This window comes from Alexandromys fortis, unplaced genomic scaffold, assembly GCF_014885135.2.
Source record: "Alexandromys fortis isolate MF-2015 unplaced genomic scaffold, M_Fortis_MF-2015_v1.1 scaffold_84, whole genome shotgun sequence".
Classification (NCBI taxonomy): domain Eukaryota; kingdom Metazoa; phylum Chordata; class Mammalia; order Rodentia; family Cricetidae; genus Alexandromys; species Alexandromys fortis.
This window is the reverse complement of record NW_026068017.1, coordinates 217,705-235,849: the sequence shown is the minus strand read 5'-3', so window position 1 is coordinate 235,849 and position 18,145 is coordinate 217,705. Positions and strand designations below refer to the sequence as shown.

General features: G+C 38.0%; 3 protein-coding genes across 3 annotated transcripts; all 3 read right to left on the bottom strand.

Moving 5' to 3' along the window:
* Positions 1–939, bottom strand: LOC126514017 (olfactory receptor 1468-like). The gene has a single exon (XM_050162678.1). The coding sequence runs from the start codon at positions 937–939 to the stop codon at positions 1–3; it is 939 nt and encodes a 312-aa protein (XP_050018635.1).
* A 5,248-nt stretch (positions 940–6,187) lies between these two features.
* LOC126514015 (olfactory receptor 1468-like) lies at positions 6,188–7,126 on the bottom strand. Its single transcript, XM_050162675.1, has one exon. The coding sequence runs from the start codon at positions 7,124–7,126 to the stop codon at positions 6,188–6,190; it is 939 nt and encodes a 312-aa protein (XP_050018632.1).
* Positions 7,127–13,264: 6,138 nt separating this feature from the next.
* Positions 13,265–14,203, bottom strand: LOC126514019 (olfactory receptor 1468-like). The gene has a single exon (XM_050162680.1). It carries the CDS (start codon positions 14,201–14,203, stop codon positions 13,265–13,267), a length of 939 nt encoding a protein of 312 aa, XP_050018637.1.
* Positions 14,204–18,145: the final 3,942 nt, after the last annotated feature.

The following is an 18,145-nucleotide window of genomic DNA, read 5'->3' as shown; positions in this document are numbered from 1 at the left end:
TCATAAGCAGATTTTCTTCTTGCAAAGGACTCTTAGCAGGGCCTCTTTTATGTCTCTGTTCCTCAGGCTGTAGATGAAAGGGTTCAGCATGGGAGTCACCACTGTGTACATCATGGCTATCACAGTCTCTTTCACAGTAGAGTTATTAGCTGAAGGACATAGGTAGACACCAATAATTGTCCCATAGAACAGTGAGACCACAGACAGGTGGGAGCCACAGGTTGAGAAGACCTTGTGTATAACCCGATTAGATGAAACCTTTAGGATGGAGTAGACAATTTTTACATAGGACACAATGATGAGTAAGAATGGGATGACAATAATGGGGCCTCCTAAGATAAATATCATTAGTTCATTAATAAAAATGTCAGAGCAGGACAACTTGATCAGGGCAGATAAGTCACAGAAAAACTGGGGGATCATGTTGTCCTCACAGAATGACAATCTAGCCAAGAGAAGGGTGTGCAGCATGGCATACAATATATTAAATACCCAGGACATTGCTACCACACACACACAGAGCTTTAGGCTCATGATGCTGGTGTAATGAAGGGGGAAACAAATGGCCACATAGCGGTCATAGGCCATGGTTGAAAGAAGGAAGTTTTCCATGTTTCCAAAAACTATGTGAAAGTACATTTGTGTCAGACAACCCACATAGGGGATGGATGGAACTTCAATCTGCATGTTCTTCAATAACTTTGGCGTTGTGACAGAGGCAAAACAGAAGTCAGAGAAGGACAAATTACTGAGAAAGAAGTACATGGGTGTGTGGAGATTGGAGTCCAGTATAATGAGGATGATGATGATGAGGTTCCCCATGATGGTGGTGAGGTACATGGACAGGAGCAGTGCATAGAACAGTTGCTGATGCTCTGGGAGGATGGGCAGACCTCGGAGGATGAAGGAAGAGATGGCAGTTTGGTTTGTCATTATCATATGTATCCAGTATCCTAAGGAGAAAATATTAGGATTCTTTCAAATTAAAAAATAAACATATATGTTGGATATATTTGTACAAAAAGAAATCTGACAATGATTACAGTGACTATATTCTCAAACTCCAAATTGTAATTATTACAATTCAGCAATGATTTTTTTCCCTAGTGTTTTCCTAACCTGATTCTATCTCCCATCCTTTCAACAGAGATCTGTGCATTTTCTACTGAATGTCAGATGTATCAATTCTTCTCTCTCATGCAGCTTGCTCAACTGTTGTTTAACCATTTGTAATTTGTGCTATCTTATTTTGTATGTTGATGTTATTTATAAATTTGATAAACTATGCCCTTATAATTTTATATAAGATTCTAGTTAAACACACATACTCTAGTGCCTTAGATTACCATTTCAAACTCAGATGTGCATGTCTCTGTAACACACAGNACAAGTATGCATTGGTTATTTACTTAATCATTGGTTGATTTATTTTCTTCTTAGGGAACATGATAAGGACAACTGTGAATGTTAATGTACAGTCATTTGTTTGACTCAATCATTATAGGTATCTACAAGTCATGTCATAATTCTACATTAAAAGGTTATTTTTAATTTTTAATATATTGTAAATTAAAAACTATCCTTATTTAAAGTAGAATACAAGGTAGTTAGTTTACTCATGGCATTTTCATTATACTTAATTTTGTTCATCATCTTCTCAATGCCTTTTTTTACTCCTTATTTCTATTCCCAACTCTGCCTTAACCCTGATGAAATTCAGTATTCTCTCTTCTACTTTGATATTACATGTATTCTGTTGTCCTTCTACATAAAGGCCTCTATTTACCCCTATCATAAGTAATTTTAGCAGTCTGCTCTCTAGACATAATCCCACATAAACATATATAACAATTTTTAATGTTTCTGGAGTAATAGCTCAGCAGTTAAGAGTACTTCCTGCTCCAAATAGTGGATATATTCCATTACCAGAAACAGTGGGACAGCTCACAATCATTTGTAATTCCAAAGAAATGTTAAAAACTGAATATTGCTCTTTCCAGATTCTTTCTAACATTTTAGGTACATAAATTTTAAATGGCTGCTGGCTAATAATTTCAGGGAAAGAAAAATGGCACAAAAATAGTACCCATACGCAAGGGGATCACAAGAATTTTTTTATTATCAGGACATGTCCAAAAAGACAACACAGAAATAAAAGAAGCTGGGTAGTCATGGAACACACCATTAATCTCAGCACATGTGAGGTAGAGGCAGGAACAACATTGTGAGTTCAAGGCTAACTTAGAGTACAAAATGAGTTCCAAGTCATCCAGGTCTACACTGAGAAATCCTGCCTCAAAACGCTAAAAAATGAAGAGAAAAAAGAAGATTAAAGAGGAGGTTATGAGATAAATGTATAATAAATTATTATAAGAAGAATAGGTGAAGACATTAGAAAAAGTTTGTGCTTGGAATATTTGGATGATATGGAGCATCATAGGATCATGATACATCATTTATTTATATTTAAAAGTTATAGTGCAGTCAACATAGAAATTTGTATAATATAGTAAAACCTTGGGAAAATTGGGAATCAATCTATTTCAAGGATCCAGCAGGCATTGGAAAGTGAAGCCTGGACACCAACCCAACTACTGAACACTCTATCTACCATCTGTCTTGCCTGTAAGGTGTGCTGTCAGTGGTGGTCCAGAACTTGTTGGAGTTAAGCCAATCAAACTTTGGTTTAACTTGAGGCCCACTCCACAATAGAAAACTCATGCCCTGCATTGCCTGAATGACAAGAAACCAGGGACTAAATAGCCCAGAACACTAAGATCGAACCAACCACCACTATCTAAACATTAATTAAATGATTCCTAATGATACTTCACTATACCTATAGATCAATACCATTTTTAATTGTCATTAGAGAAGGTTCATTGGAAAGCAGATTGGAACAGTTGCAGAAACTGAAAGCCAGACATTCTGTAGAGAGAGTCTAAATTGGAGGTCTCAATCAATTTTCTCTCCTTGGGCATGAAGGAACTCTATGTGGGGGTGAGTGGAGGAAAGATCGGAGGAGTCAAAGGGGATAGGCAATGCCAGAAGACCTCGACTCACTGAATCAACTAAGCAGGGCTCACAGAGACTGAAATGGCAAACACAAAGCTTGCCTGGGTCTGTACCACTTCCTCTGCACAAATATTAGGACTGTTGCTTTGGCGTTTTTGTGGTACTCCAAACAGAAACGAGCAGGTTTATCTCTGACTCTTTTCCTACTCATGGATATCTTTCCTTCTATTGGGACTGCCATGTCCAGCCTCGATATGAAGGCTCTCACCTTCTCTTACTGCATCTTTTTTTTTGTCACATTTTAGTGTTGTCTCTTGGAGACCTGCATCCTTCTGAGTAGAAAATGGGGAAGTGAATCTGTGGAGGAATGGGTAAAGTAAGAGTAGTGAAGGAAAGGAATCTGTGGTTGGGATGCGTCTTATGAGAAAATCCATTTATTAATTTAATTTATTCTTTCACATATTAAATCCTAAGCATAGTTTCTCCTCCCTCTTCTCCACCCAGTCCCTTCCCCCTCTCCACTCTCCACCTCATCGTTATTTTCCCTCCAGAAAATGGTAGGCCTCCCACAGATGTCAACCAAATATGACATATAAAGTCTCAATAAGATTAGGCAACTCCCTTCAAATTAAGGCTGGATGAGGAAGAGGGTTCCAAAGCAGTCAAAACCATCAGAAACAACAGCCTCCACTTCCTCTGTTAGAGGCTCCATAGAACGCCAAGTTATACCATTATCACATATATGCAGAGGGCCTAGGTTAGATCCATGTAGACTTCCTGGTTACCATTTAGTTGCACTCTCAGATCCATGTAGACTTCCTGGTTGTCATTTAGTTGCACTATTGGCCCAGGTTAGTTGATTCTGTGGGCTTTCTTCTTGTGTCTTTGACCCTTATGGCTCCGACAATTCTTCCTTCCCTTCTTCCACTGGATTCACACCCCAGACAAAGAGTGTTTAAGAAAAAGTGGGACATTTACATAATGGAGTATTATGTAGCAGTAATAAAATAGCATGAAATTTGTAGGCAGCTATTGCATGAATTCTAATTGGCCTTAATATTAAAAGCCCTGAGTCAGATATCAGGGTAAATCCTGCAAGATCAGAGAAGTAAAGAAGCCAGCAACTAGAGAGACCTTTTTACCTCTACGGAATCTTCAGACCAAAGTAGGCAAGATCCTGTCTCCATAAATCCTCAGACTGTATGCAGTTCACTCCTGTTGCCTACCTATTATTCCTCTCTCTGTCCAGCCATATCCTTTCCTGTCTCCACCTCCTTAGCACTGAAATTAAAGGCCTGTGACTCCCACATACTGGCTTTAAAGGAGTGAGCTACCACCACCTGATTCTTTGAGACTGGATCAATCAAATGAAGCCTATGGTAACCTGGAACTCACAGAGATCTGTCTGCCTCTGCCTCCCAAGTGGTGGGACTAAATGGGCTAGATACCACTGTCTGGTATTTATTGTTAACTATTGGCTTAGCTCAGCACTCTGATATTCTGTCAAGCTTTTTTTGTTGTTGTTAGATCACAAGCAAAATATCACCACAGCAAATGGATGGAACTAGAATAGATTAATTTGGGCAAGGTAACTCATGCCCAGAAAGACAAACATGGTATGTACTCATTTTAAGTGGATAGTAACTTGCCTTAGTTTTTCTATTGCTGTGAAGAAACAGCATGACCGCAGAAACTCTTAAAAAGGAAAACACTTAATTGAGGTAGCTCACACTTTCAGAGATTTAGTCCATTATCCTCATGTTGGGACATGGTAGCTTGCAGGCAGATATGCTGTTGGAGAAGGAGGTGAGATATCTACATCTTGATCAGTTGGCACCAGGTTGTGAACTGTAACATTGGGCATAGCTTGAGAACAGGAGACCCAAGAATAACACATTTCCCCCAACAAGGCCACAACTATTCTAACAAGTTCATACAGTCTAATAGTGCCACCTCCATCTGGGAGACATTTTCTTTCAATCCTGCACCAACTGTCAAGTAAAGGACAATCATGCTTCAATCCACAGATCCAGAAAGGCCAAATTAGAAGGATGGCTTAAGGGGTGATGCAAGCATCTTCATTGGATAAAGAAATAAAATAGATATTGAGGATGGACTGGGTACAAATAGGGGTGGAAACAGGAAGGGGGGAGTAAGAAGGGAAAGAGAACTGGGAGAAACACTGGAACCAGGGGCAATTTAGTGGCAGGCTAGAAACATAGTATATTGGAAACTCCGTGGAATCAATTAGGGTGATGTTAGCTGAGACTCCTAGAAATAGGGGAGATGGAAACTGAACATGCTGTGTCCTATAACAGACAAGTTTTCTAGTGGAGGGATTGGGACATTAAAACAACTGCAAAAAATATCTGATCTACACTTTTCCTGACAGCAAGATTTGCCATAGTAAAAGTGACACAGGAAATATGGGAGTGACCAACCAATAACTGATTCAGCCTAAGACCCATGTTGCGAGTGAGAGTACACCCATGACATTGCCTGGAGGAAGAGCAACCAGAAGATAGATGGGTTAGAGATTCATGATAGAACCAAACAGGTCAGAAAGGCAGTGGATGGCATCAGTAAGTCAGAAAGTTCCACTTCCTAACTGAACTACTTTACAAAACTCCCTTTTTTTTTCAAATAAAATTATTATGGAGTATGTTCTGTGGTGTGGGTCCAATTGTAGGGATACATTTTGTAATATTAGTATCAATTAATTAATTATATATTAATATATTAATTAATAGACGAATTTAATTAAAAATCCCAGTTTTGCCATTATAAACTGATTATCTCCTTGCAACAGACTCTTAGCAGGGACTCTTTCAGATCTCTGTTCCTTGGACTCTACGTGAAAGGGTTCATCATGGTACTTAATAGTGAGATTAACATAGAAATTTGTGTAATATCATAATATATTAAGAAGGAATAAAGATCAGCCAAAAGAGTAACTTGTAAGTAAACTTTTCGAGAGTCACACATGCCAGGCAGAGGAAGGCATCACTAAGTCAACAAAGTCCGGTTCCATACCTAAACTACTTTGCAAAACTGCCTTTTGCAAATGAAAATGTAAGTTCTTGAATGCTGATTCCATTGTAGGAATACATTTTGTAATATTAGCATCAATATATTTATTAGGTAAATTTAAGTAAAAGTCCCAGTGCTGCAATCATAAGCAGATTTTCTTCTTGCAAAGGACTCTTAGCAGGGCCTCTTTTATGTCTCTGTTCCTCAGGCTGTAGATGAAAGGGTTCAGCATGGGAGTCACCACTGTGTACATCATGGCTATCACAGTCTCTTTCACAGTAGAGTTATTAGCTGAAGGACATAGGTAGACACCAATAATTGTCCCATAGAACAGTGAGACCACAGACAGGTGGGAGCCACAGGTAGAGAAGACCTTGTGGATAACCCGAATAGATGAAACCTTTAGGATGGAGCAGACAATTTGCACATAGGACACAATGATGAGTAAGAATGGGATGACAATAATGGGGCCTCCTAAGATAAATATCATTAGTTCATTAATAAAAATGTCAGAGCAGGACAACTTGATCAGGGCAGATAAGTCACAGAAAAACTGGGGGATCATGTTGTCCTCACAGAATGACAATCTAGCCAAGAGAAGGGTGTGCAGCATGGCATACAATATATTAAATACCCAGGACATTGCTACCACACACACACAGAGCTTTAGGCTCATGATGCTGGTGTAATGAAGGGGGAAACAAATGGCCACATAGCGGTCATAGGCCATGGTTGAAAGAAGGAAGTTTTCCATGTTTCCAAAAACTATGTGAAAGTACATTTGTGTCAGACAACCCACATAGGGGATGGATGGAACTTCAATCTGCATGTTCTTCAATAACTTTGGCGTTGTGACAGAGGCAAAACAGAAGTCAGAGAAGGACAAATTACTGAGAAAGAAGTACATGGGTGTGTGGAGATTGGAGTCCAGTAGAATGAGGATGATGATGATGAGGTTCCCCATGATGGTGGTGAGGTACATGGACAGGAGCAGTGCATAGAACAGCAGCTGATGCTCTGGGAGGATGGGCAGACCTCGGAGGATGAAGGAAGAGATGGCAGTTTGGTTTGTCATTATCATATGTATCCAGTATCCTAAGGAGAAAATATTAGGATTCTTTCAAATTAAAAAATAAACATATATGTTGGATATATTTGTACAAAAAGAAATCTGACAATGATTACAGTGACTATATTCTCAAACTCCAAATTGTAATTATTACAATTCAGCAATGATTTTTTTCCCTAGTGTTTTCCTAACCTGATTCTATCTCCCATCCTTTCAACAGAGATCTGTGCATTTTCTACTGAATGTCAGATGTATCAATTCTTCTCTCTCATGCAGCTTGCTCAACTGTTGTTTAACCATTTGTAATTTGTGCTATCTTATTTTGTATGTTGATGTTATTGATAAATTTGATAAACTATGCCCTTATAATTTTATATAAGATTCTAGTTAAACACACATACTCTAGTGCCTTAGATTACCATTTCAAACTCAGATGTGCATGTCTCTGTAACACACAGGTATCTACTTTGCTATACACTAATAATCTTCTTGCCAGTGCATGTATAACAGATAGGGGCCCAAAAGCCACAAGAGAAATTCATGTCTTCACTCTGTTGTCTTCCAAAGCATTCCTCAATCTCTCCTACCTCTCCAGGCTCTCATTGGAAAGCAAAAGAAATTCATGTTTGTGTCAGAAATCTCTGAATTGGACCCAGTTTTCCCTTACCTTGAACTTCTGTCACATATTATACAGCGTCTCCTCTCCAGCCTTCTATTTATTCCATTCCCCTCTGTGTGATTATATCAATATATCAGAATCACCTCTTTTCTTTACTGGAACATAGAAGCAGTTTCAGTTCACGTCCATGTTCTTAATTCTCTTGACCCTGTTTTTCTCCTTCAACATGCTTCACTTACACATCCTAACAGAGGAGCTCCGTCCTTTGTTGTCGTATTTATTCTGCACATTACCACTGTTGCTCTGAGGATAAGGACACAGCTCCTATCAGGGACACAAACACTGTTTAATTTTCTCACTTATGCCCGTGGTATATTCCTCTATGTCACAGTGACACTTGTATTTCTTTCTTCATCAATGCTGGACCTAAAATTTTTCCCCCTCAGTCGGACTGTTGTGCTGCATGTCTTCAGTCCCAGCACGTGGGGGGCAGAGACAGGTGGTTCTCTGTGAGTTTGAGGCCTGTCTCGTCTACAAGAGCTAGTTCCAGGACAGGCTCCAAAGCTATAGAGAAACCCTCTCTTGGGAAAAAAGGAAAAAAGTCTTTCCTCTCCTATTTAAGAGTTGCTCATCTACTACACTATCACTCCCCTCTTCCCCTTTATTGGTTCATACTCCTTCATATGTGAAGGGTATTATTTATCATGTACACAGTTAAATTTACCAATGCCATATACAGAGTTAGACTTTTATTTATGTCACATAGAATTCTATATGTATCCCATGCACTTATTTTTTAATCACTGCTGTAATCTATCTTCACATGAATCAAAATATACGTGCATTTTAGGTCTTAAATGACTCAATTCTGTTTGGCTATTTACAAATTTTCTTAATCTCTAACTAGCATTAGTACCTTTCAGGATATATAACTTTGTCCAGTGAAAATTTTTTGCCTACTGATTAAACTGATATAAATTTCTTCAACTTCAATGATAGAAAATTCCCCATCTCAAGTAAAAAACTTGATGAGTTAGCATTAGATTTTACACTCTATGATGAGCACCAGAGATCTAATGTGCAGAGGTAGAGCTCATCATTTGCATCACTGTTCCATAATACTGAGAACTCCAAGTCATAAACATATGTTTATTCCACAAAATGTGATTTGCTGAAAAAATAGGATGAAAAATTGTATAAATTATAAAATAGAAGGAAGAAAGTTACTTTGGAATTTTCACTTAAGTTATTCCTCAATTGACTATACTCTCTGTGATGGTTGATTTATACATCAAATGGGTTAAGCCCAATACCAATTTTGAACATATTAAAGTTGGTAATAACATATTATATAAATTTCATTAAAATTATCAGATTTTGCATAAAACTACTAACACTGCATAACATGAGTTTCATTCAGTAAAATGAAAGAATTAGGGGAAGAGCACAATATACTACAGAAAAAAATACATTTTTGCCTTAGATAGGAGTCTATAACCTCTACTGTCAGAGGCCCTAATATTCTAGATAGTTTTCAAATGTTCACCTTTTCAGTTGCTAATCTATACAGTCAGTATCCTAAGTCATATGCATGTGTGTGCGTGCACACACACACACACACACACACACACACACACACAAGACTGGCCTCAAACACGCAATACCACTGACCTTTCTTAAATACTAGGAATACAAGTATGTACTAATATCCCCAGTTTCTGCTTCTCCTAGAAGTAGATAGTACCTTTGTGTTATGGAGGCTTTTGTACATTGATCATGATCCATAGAAATCACCATCAACTGTTGCCATGAGGGGCTAATGGAGTAAAAGCCTTATTTAGATGTTAAGTCTACCATTATCAAATTAATCAGCACCTAGAAATACTAAGGGATGTATATCTAACAGCTGGTACAGCGGCATATCATCTTGGACTATGTAGAAAAACTGGTTTTGACTATAGGGATATCAATTTACATGAGCACCTAGATGATATTATTATGTCTTCCTCTATGAGCGTCTCTTAGGAGCAATCAATCACATATGTAACCACTAAAGCACAAATTTGTGAACTTGTACAGATGAAATGGATCATCATCTTTGGTAGAACACTCTGCAGACATCTAAGACCCCACAGTGGAAAGTATAGTAAATCACTGAGCACCAGGACACTGAACTCCATCTCACAGTACTGCTCTTGGATTGAAAGGGTGTGGTGTTGAGAAAATTACACAATGAGTAATTGTAATTAAGCCAACAATATGAAAGCTGTTATATGATGACCATGAAAAAATTCACAGTGTGATAAATTCTTGGAAGACAGTGAAAAGAAGAATGCTACTGTACCTGGAAAACTGTTCTGAGTGGCACTTGAAATTCATGTAAATTGACAGCAAGATACTAGCTTGTTTTTCTGAATGAACCCAGCTCTGCTGAGGCTCAGACAAAGTTTCAGGTTCAGGATCCTGCTCACCTTTACTTTATTTACACACACAGGGACTAGTAGCCTCTGTACTCATTATCTATCTGCCCATCCCTACTCACATCCTCCTGTGGCCAGTCCTGGGCCTTAGGCACCCTGCATCCCTCCAGAGTCCAAATACTGTATAACTCATTAAAGACATAGTCATTATCCAGTTCCTTCCTAGGACCAATTTACCTCAGGGATCACCAGTAGATACCAATTATAGCCACTGATCACTCTTTCCTACACTAAGGGGAAGATAGAATTTAAAGAATAACAACAAATAAAAGAAATAAACATAAGTATGATGCAGGTTTTCTGTTTGTATGTTGTGAATATGTCCTATTACTATTTGTTAATAAAGAAGCTGCTTTGACCTATGATAGGACACAATATACATAGGATAGAAAGCTAAACTAAATTCAGGGAGAAAGAAGGCAGAGTCAGGCAGATGCCATATAGCTGATGAACAAGAGAGATACCAGAACCTTTCCAGGAAGCCAAAGCCTCATGCTATACACAGGTTAATGTTAATGGGTTAATTATTAATGTAAGAGCTACAAGAAATATGCCTGAGCCATTAGTGAAATAGTGTTGTAATTAATATAGTTTTGTGTGATTATTTGGTTCTGGGCTGTGATCCTTGCCTTTAGTGGAAGTTCAAACTCTCCAGACCATCCTTCAGTAGTTTCTAAGTACAAGTGGAATGAAACTGCAGAAAATCACACACTCTGGGACAGCTTCCAAATATAGCATCTCAATCCAACATGATTGTCTACCTGCTATAGGGTTTCGGTCATAGACACAATCTTCTAGGAAAATCTCACCTTCATCTGCCAACTTCCTATATGTGCCAAGGAAAAGGCAGGCACGTGGTGGTGGTGGTGTTTGTTTTCTTTACTCTTTGGTTTCCTGCTACTCAGCTATCAAATACATCACGCATGGAGGCTTATTTTTAATTATAAATTCTGGTTTATGCCAGCTTATCTTAACCTAAATGATTCCATCTAATTTTTGCCTCTGGGTTTTTTTTTCTATTCTTTTCCTGCATACATTTTCCGTCCTTTTTACTGTGTCTGGCTGTGTAGCTTGGTGGCTGGTCTCTGAATTCCTCTTCCTTCCTCTCTTGTTCCTTGATCTCTCTTTGTGCTCCTCTAATATTTCTCCTATTTATTCTCTCTGCCTGTCAGTCCCAATTATTCTTTCTGTTGCTTCACTATTGGCTGCTCAACCGTCAGGTGTTTTAGACAGGCACAACTACACAGATTCACAGAGTTCAACAAATGCAACTTAAAATAATATTCTACAATGATATGGAAACTAGATAGAATATTTAATGCTTTCTTAAGCTAAAAGAAAACAGTCCGTGTTTCTATGCCTGTTCACTCATTTGCTCTTCTTACCTATGAACACCATTATAACACCTTCTACCACCATTACCTCAACTCCTCTCCATGTATGTGAGATGACTTCCTAATGCCCTGTTCTGAGTTCATCATTGATCATGATGCCATTGCTGGCATTTCTAATTCCTTCATTTATTGTAGTTCTGAGCTTGGTAGTCATCTGATGAAGTTCTGTATTTGATTATGAAATACAAATTTTCATCTCCAGGAAATCTCAATCCTTATTGGTCTAATGTTATTTGAGCTCCTAGAGATGAGTAACTTTTATTGGTGAATGTGAAAAAACTAAGTGAGATCTAAGGATGTATCCAGTATTTTAGAGAGAGTACTGTCTGCTCTGGTTGTGAAAAACAGCCATATTTTGCTTGCTAATGTAATGGTTTCAGTTACTCCAGAAGAATGATTCACATAGTCTCTGTTTTTTGATTAATGTAAGAAGCAACAGTGGTTTTATGGTAGGTTTTAGTTCTACTCAATCATCTCCAAGGATTTTGATGTTACTTATATATGCATAATTAAATAGGTTTATTATTTTCAATATCTTTGGCTTACAGGAGAAATTCATGCAGAGGCAGTGTAGAACATAGTATAATGGAAACCATCTGGAATCAATTAGGATGATAGCTAAGACTTTTAGTAATAGGGGATATGGAGACTGAACCTGACATGTCCTATAACCAAACAAGATTTCTAGTGGAGTGATTGGAACACTAAACCAAGTGTAAGATTTTTATATATACTTTGTCTTGACAGCAAGACACAAAAAATATGAAAGTGATCAACCAATAACTGGTCCAGCCTGAGACCCATGGGTGAGTGAGAGTATACCACTGATGTTGCCTGGAGAAAGAGCAACCAAAAGCTAGATGGGCCAGAGACTTATGAGAGCAACAAATGGATCAGAGAGAAGTAAATGCAATGATCTCTATGCATCAGTTATGCTCCATAAAACAATTGGTGTAAATAGAGGCAGAGATACACAGCCAAACATTAGGCAGAATTTAGTGACGAATCTATTTTCAATGAAAAAAAAAAAGTAATCTTAGGAGTGAAATTCCTATACAACAGTGGCTCATATGTAGTACTTTTCTAGAATCACACTTGCAAGGCAGTGGATGACATCAGTAAGTCAGCAAGGTCCACTTCCTAACTGAACTACTTTGCAAACGAAATTATCATGTTCTTTTGTGGGGGTCCTATTGTAGGGATACATTTTGTAATATTGGTATCAAAATATTTACTAGATGAATTCAAATAAAAATCCCAATCTTGCCATTATAAACATATTTTATCCTTGCAAAGGACTCACAGCAGTGACTCTTTCATCTCTCTGTTCCTCAGGCTGTAGATGAAAGGGTTCAGCATTGGATTATAGTGAGATTATCACAGAAATTTGTGAAATATCACAAAATCTTGGTAAAGATTAGAGATCAGTCAAAACAGTGACTTTTAACTAAAGCTTTTAGAATCAAACATGCAAGGCAGAGGAAGGCATCACTAAGTCAACAAAGTCTTTTTCCTTACTTGAACCACTTTGCAAAACTCTGTTTTGCAAATGAAAATGTATGTACTTGAATGTTGGTTCCATTGTAGGGATACATTTTGTAATATTAATTTCAATATATTTATTAGGTAAATTTAAGTAAAAATCCCAGTTCTGCCATTATAGGCAGATTTTCTTCTTGCAGAGGACTCTTATGAGAGCGTCTTTTATGTCTCTGTTCCTCAGGCTGTAGATGAAAGGGTTCAGCATGGGAGTCACCACTGTGTACATCATGGCCACAACAGTCTCCTTCACAGTAGACTCATTAGTTGATGGACATAGGTAGACACCAATAATTGTCCCATAGAACAGTGAGACCACAGATAGGTGGGAACCACAGGTAGAGAAGACCTTGTGAATAACCCTAGCAGATGAAACCTTTAGGATGGAGCAGACAATTTGTACATAGGATACAAAAATGAGTAAGAATGGGATGACAACAATGGGCCCTCCCAAGATAAATATCAATAGTTCATTAATAAAAGCATCAGAACAGGCCAACTTGAGCAGGGCAGATGTTTCACAGAAAAAGTGCTGTATCATGTTGTCCTGACAGAATGACAATCTAGCCATGAGTAGGGTGTGTAACATGGAATACAACATGTTAATCACCCAGGACAACACTACCAGACACACACAGAGCCTGGGGCTCATGATGCTGGTGTAATGAAGGGGGAAGCAGATGGCCACATAGCGGTCATAGGCCATGATCATGAGGAGGAAGCTTTCCATGGTTGCAAAACAAATGAAAAAGTACATTTGTGTCAGGCAAGCTACATAGGAGATTGATGGAATTTGCCTCTGCATGTTCTTCAGCAAGTTGGGCATTGTGACAGAGGCAAAGCAGAAGTCAGAAAAGGACAAATTACTGAGAAAGAAGTACATGGGTGTGTGCAGGTGGGAGTCCAGTAGAATGAGGCTGATGATGATGAGGTTCCCCATGATGGTGGTGAGGTACATGGCCAGGAACAGGGCATAGAACAGGTGCTGGTACTCTGGGGGAATGGGCAGGCTCCGGAGGATGAAGTGAGAGATGACAGTTTGGTTTTTCACTATCATTTTTGTTATCCAGTAACCTCTTGAGAAAAAGTAGGATCCTTTATATTAAAAAATAAACATATATTTGGGGTATGTTTTGTACAAAAAGAGATCTGACAATGATTATAGTGACTATATCCTCAAACTCCAATTTTCTGTAATCATTACAATCATCAATGCTATTTCCCAATTTCTTCTTAACCTGAATCTATCTCCTATCCTTTTCAAGAGAGATCTATGCATTTTCTACTGAGATCCTAGCACACAAATGCTTCTCTCTCCAGCATACTGCTCAACTGTTGCTTATTCATTTGTAGTTTGCAGTATGTTTTTTGTATATTTTTGTTATTGAAAAATTTGATAGACTTTGTCCTCATATAAAGTTTCAAAAAAACCTACACATATTCCAGTGCCTTAGATTATCATTTCAAATTCAGATATGCATGTTTCTGTAACAAATATATTCATGTCTTCACTCTGTTGTCTCCCACAGCATTCCTCATTTCCTTCCTCCTCTCCAGTCCCTCATGGGACAGTAAAAGAAATTCAGGCTTGAGTTAGAAATCTCTTAGGTTTTGATCCTTTCATTTCTCCTTACATTGAACTACTGTCATACATCATTCAGTGTCTCCCCTTCATTCTGCCCCTATTTTATCCATCCCTTTCTGTGAGATTATATCCGTATATCAGGATCAGCTCCTGACTTTACTGGAACACAAAGGCAGATACAGCTCATGCCCATGTTCTTTTGTCTCTTGATGCTTCCCTTCTCCTTCAGCATGCTTCATTTAGGCATCTAACAGAGGTGTCCAATCAACTATTGTCTGATTCATGCTTCACATTACCAATGCTGCTCTGAGGATAAGATAAGGACAAAGCTGTTATCAGGGATGCAAACACTGTTACATATACTCACATGTGCCTGTGGTATATTCCATATGCTTTCCTAGTGACACTTGTATTTCTCTCTTCATCAATACTTGAGTTAAAACTCTTCCCCTCCTCCATTTTAGAGTTGCTCATCTACTTTACTATCACTTCCTTATCTCTTCTCCCTCTTCATTTGGTTCATCCCCATTTGTACGTAACTGTATTGCTTATCACATACATAGCTAAATTTATTGTCTCCACAAACTAAGTAAGACCTTCAGCCAGGTCCCATAGGATCCCATATGTACCCAATACACTTATTATTTTAGTCCCTGATTTAAGCTACCTTCACATCAGTTGTAATCTACGTGCATTTGAGATCTTATATGACTTAATTCTGTTTGGTTACTTACAATTTTTCTTAGGGCCAGTCCATGTCATGATGTATGACTTTGTACAGTGAAATAATTTTGCCTGTTGCTCAGACTGATATAAATTTCTTCAACTTCAATAGTAGAAAACTCCCCATTTCAATTGAAATCCTAAAACAGATATAATTCAATTTTAAACTCTATAATGAGCATCAGAGTTCTTATGTGCACAGTGTTGGGGCTAATCATTTGCATCACTTCTCAGTAATACTGATATCTCCAAGTCACATATATAAGCTTTAATCCACAAAATGTCATTGATTTTGTTGCAGAAAACAAACAGGATAAATTTTTTTATGAATTATAAAAAAGGAACAAAGTTAGTTTGAAATCTTCACTTAAGTTACTCCTCAGATGACTTTCTGTGTGATAAGCATATCAAGTAAATTAAGACCAATACCAATTTTGGACAAATTCTAGTTGGTAATAAGATATTCTATAAATGTCATTAAAATTTGTAGATTTTGCATTAAACAACTAACACTTTAAAACATGAGCTTCATTCAGTCCAGTGAAAGAACTAGGAAAGAGGACAATACACTGTAGAAAAAAGTTTAATTTCTTCCTTAGATAGAAGTCTATAACCTCCACTCTTTTCAGAAGCCCCAATATTCTACACAGTTTTCACATGTTTACCTTATCTGTTGCTAATCTATGCAGACAGTATCCTAAGTCACATGCATGGTCACACATGCACACACACAGAGAAACACACACACATACACAAATCATTCTGTGATTTTGGATAACACTGGTTAATGAGCTTATTACATGCTCCAAAGCTGACAAAACAGGAGAAACATCAAGAGTAGTAATCAACATTTTCTTCTGAAATGCTACAACCAAGTCTGACTGCTTGTTTCTTCACAGACTGGCAGTGTTTAATGCAACTGAAGCCAGAGTTTGTACACATGAACATCACATATTAGCCTGGGAGAGGGGTAAAGTCATCCACCATTTAAAAAGATGCTCTCCTTATGGATTCACAACTGGCATGAAACATGCAGCATTCTTGACTATTCCCAAACATTTGGGATTACAGGTATGTACCACCAATCCCGGTTTCTGCCTTTTCTCTAAATGAACAGTACCTTTGTGTTGTGGAGGCTTGTGTACATAGATCACAATCCAGAGAAATCACCATCAACTGTTACCAATAATGAGCTAATGAAGTTCTTGCCTTCTTAAGATGTTAAGACCACAATTCTCAAATTAAACAGCACCTAGAAATAACAAGGTATATGCTTCTAACAGTTGGTACCCCTGTGTAACATTTTGTATTATGAAGAAGAACTAATTGTATAGATTTCATTTTATACAAGCACCTGGATGATGCTATTGTCTTCCTTGATGGACTATACTTAGAAGAAAACACATATGTGACCACTAAAACACAGATTTGTGAACTTGTACAGATAAGATTGATCATCATCTTGGATAGGTCATTGTTCAGAGTTTGATAAGACCCCACAGTGTAAAGTATATTAAACCAATAAGCACTAGTCTAGAGCAGTGAACTCCATCTCACAGTACTACTCTTGAATTGAAATGGTGGGATATCGAGAAAAAAATTATATGATGAGTAATTGTAATAAAGTCATTAACACGAAAGTGATTATATGATGACCATGAAACATTCACAGTCTGATAAATTCTTGGAAGACCAAGAAAAAAAGAATGTTATTATACCTGAAATTTGTTCTGCATCATACTTGAAATTCATGTGGATTGACAGAAAGACAACATCTCACTTTCCTGAATGTAGCCAGATCCGCTGAGGCTGAGTCAAAGTTTCTGGTTCAGTATCCTATTCATCTTTATTTTGTTTGCAGGCACAGGAACTAGTGGCCTCTGTGCTCATCATATATCTGCTCTATACCTACTCACATTCTCCTGTGATCATTCCTGGACCTTAAGTGCATGAATCCCTTAGGAGTTTAGATACTGCATAACTCATTAAAGATATACTAACTACCCATGTCCTTTCTAGAACCAATTTACCTCAGGGATTTCTACTGGAGACTAGTTGTTACTGATCACTCCTTCCTACACTTAGGGAATTGGAAAAATGATAGAAACCCAAGAAACAAAAGGAATAAACACATGCAATCATAAAAATCCCAAAATGGTGGAAAGATGCACACCCATTGACTGCTCAGGTAATGAACAAGTTTCTGCTTGACTGGAGCCAACTTTTTTTTGGAGTGAGAAATAAAGAAGTTGACTAGAAAACCACTTCAAAGTTATTGGACAGTATTTTTATTAACAATGTCTTAAAGCATCTCAAACCAAAAAAATTACAGAAGAAGCCATGGATAGTTTTGAAAGTTTTAGTTGTGATTCTAGCTTTTAATGGCTGAGCCATCACTCCATCCCATCCACTGATTTATGTTGGTGACTGTGCTTCTCTTTGTTGAAATAAGAGTGGTGGGGCTGCGTCCCCGGCACCCGGCCGCCCGCATGGCTAGTTTATACCCAGAAATAATTACACGGAAACTGTATTCTTTCAAACACTGCCTGGCCCGGCTAGGTCCAGTTTCTTATTGGCTAGCTCTTACATATTGTTCTAACCCATTTCTAATATTCTGTGTAGCCCATGAGCTGGCTTACCAGAGAGGATCTTAACCTGCATCTGTCTGGAGTGGGAGCATCATGGCGACTC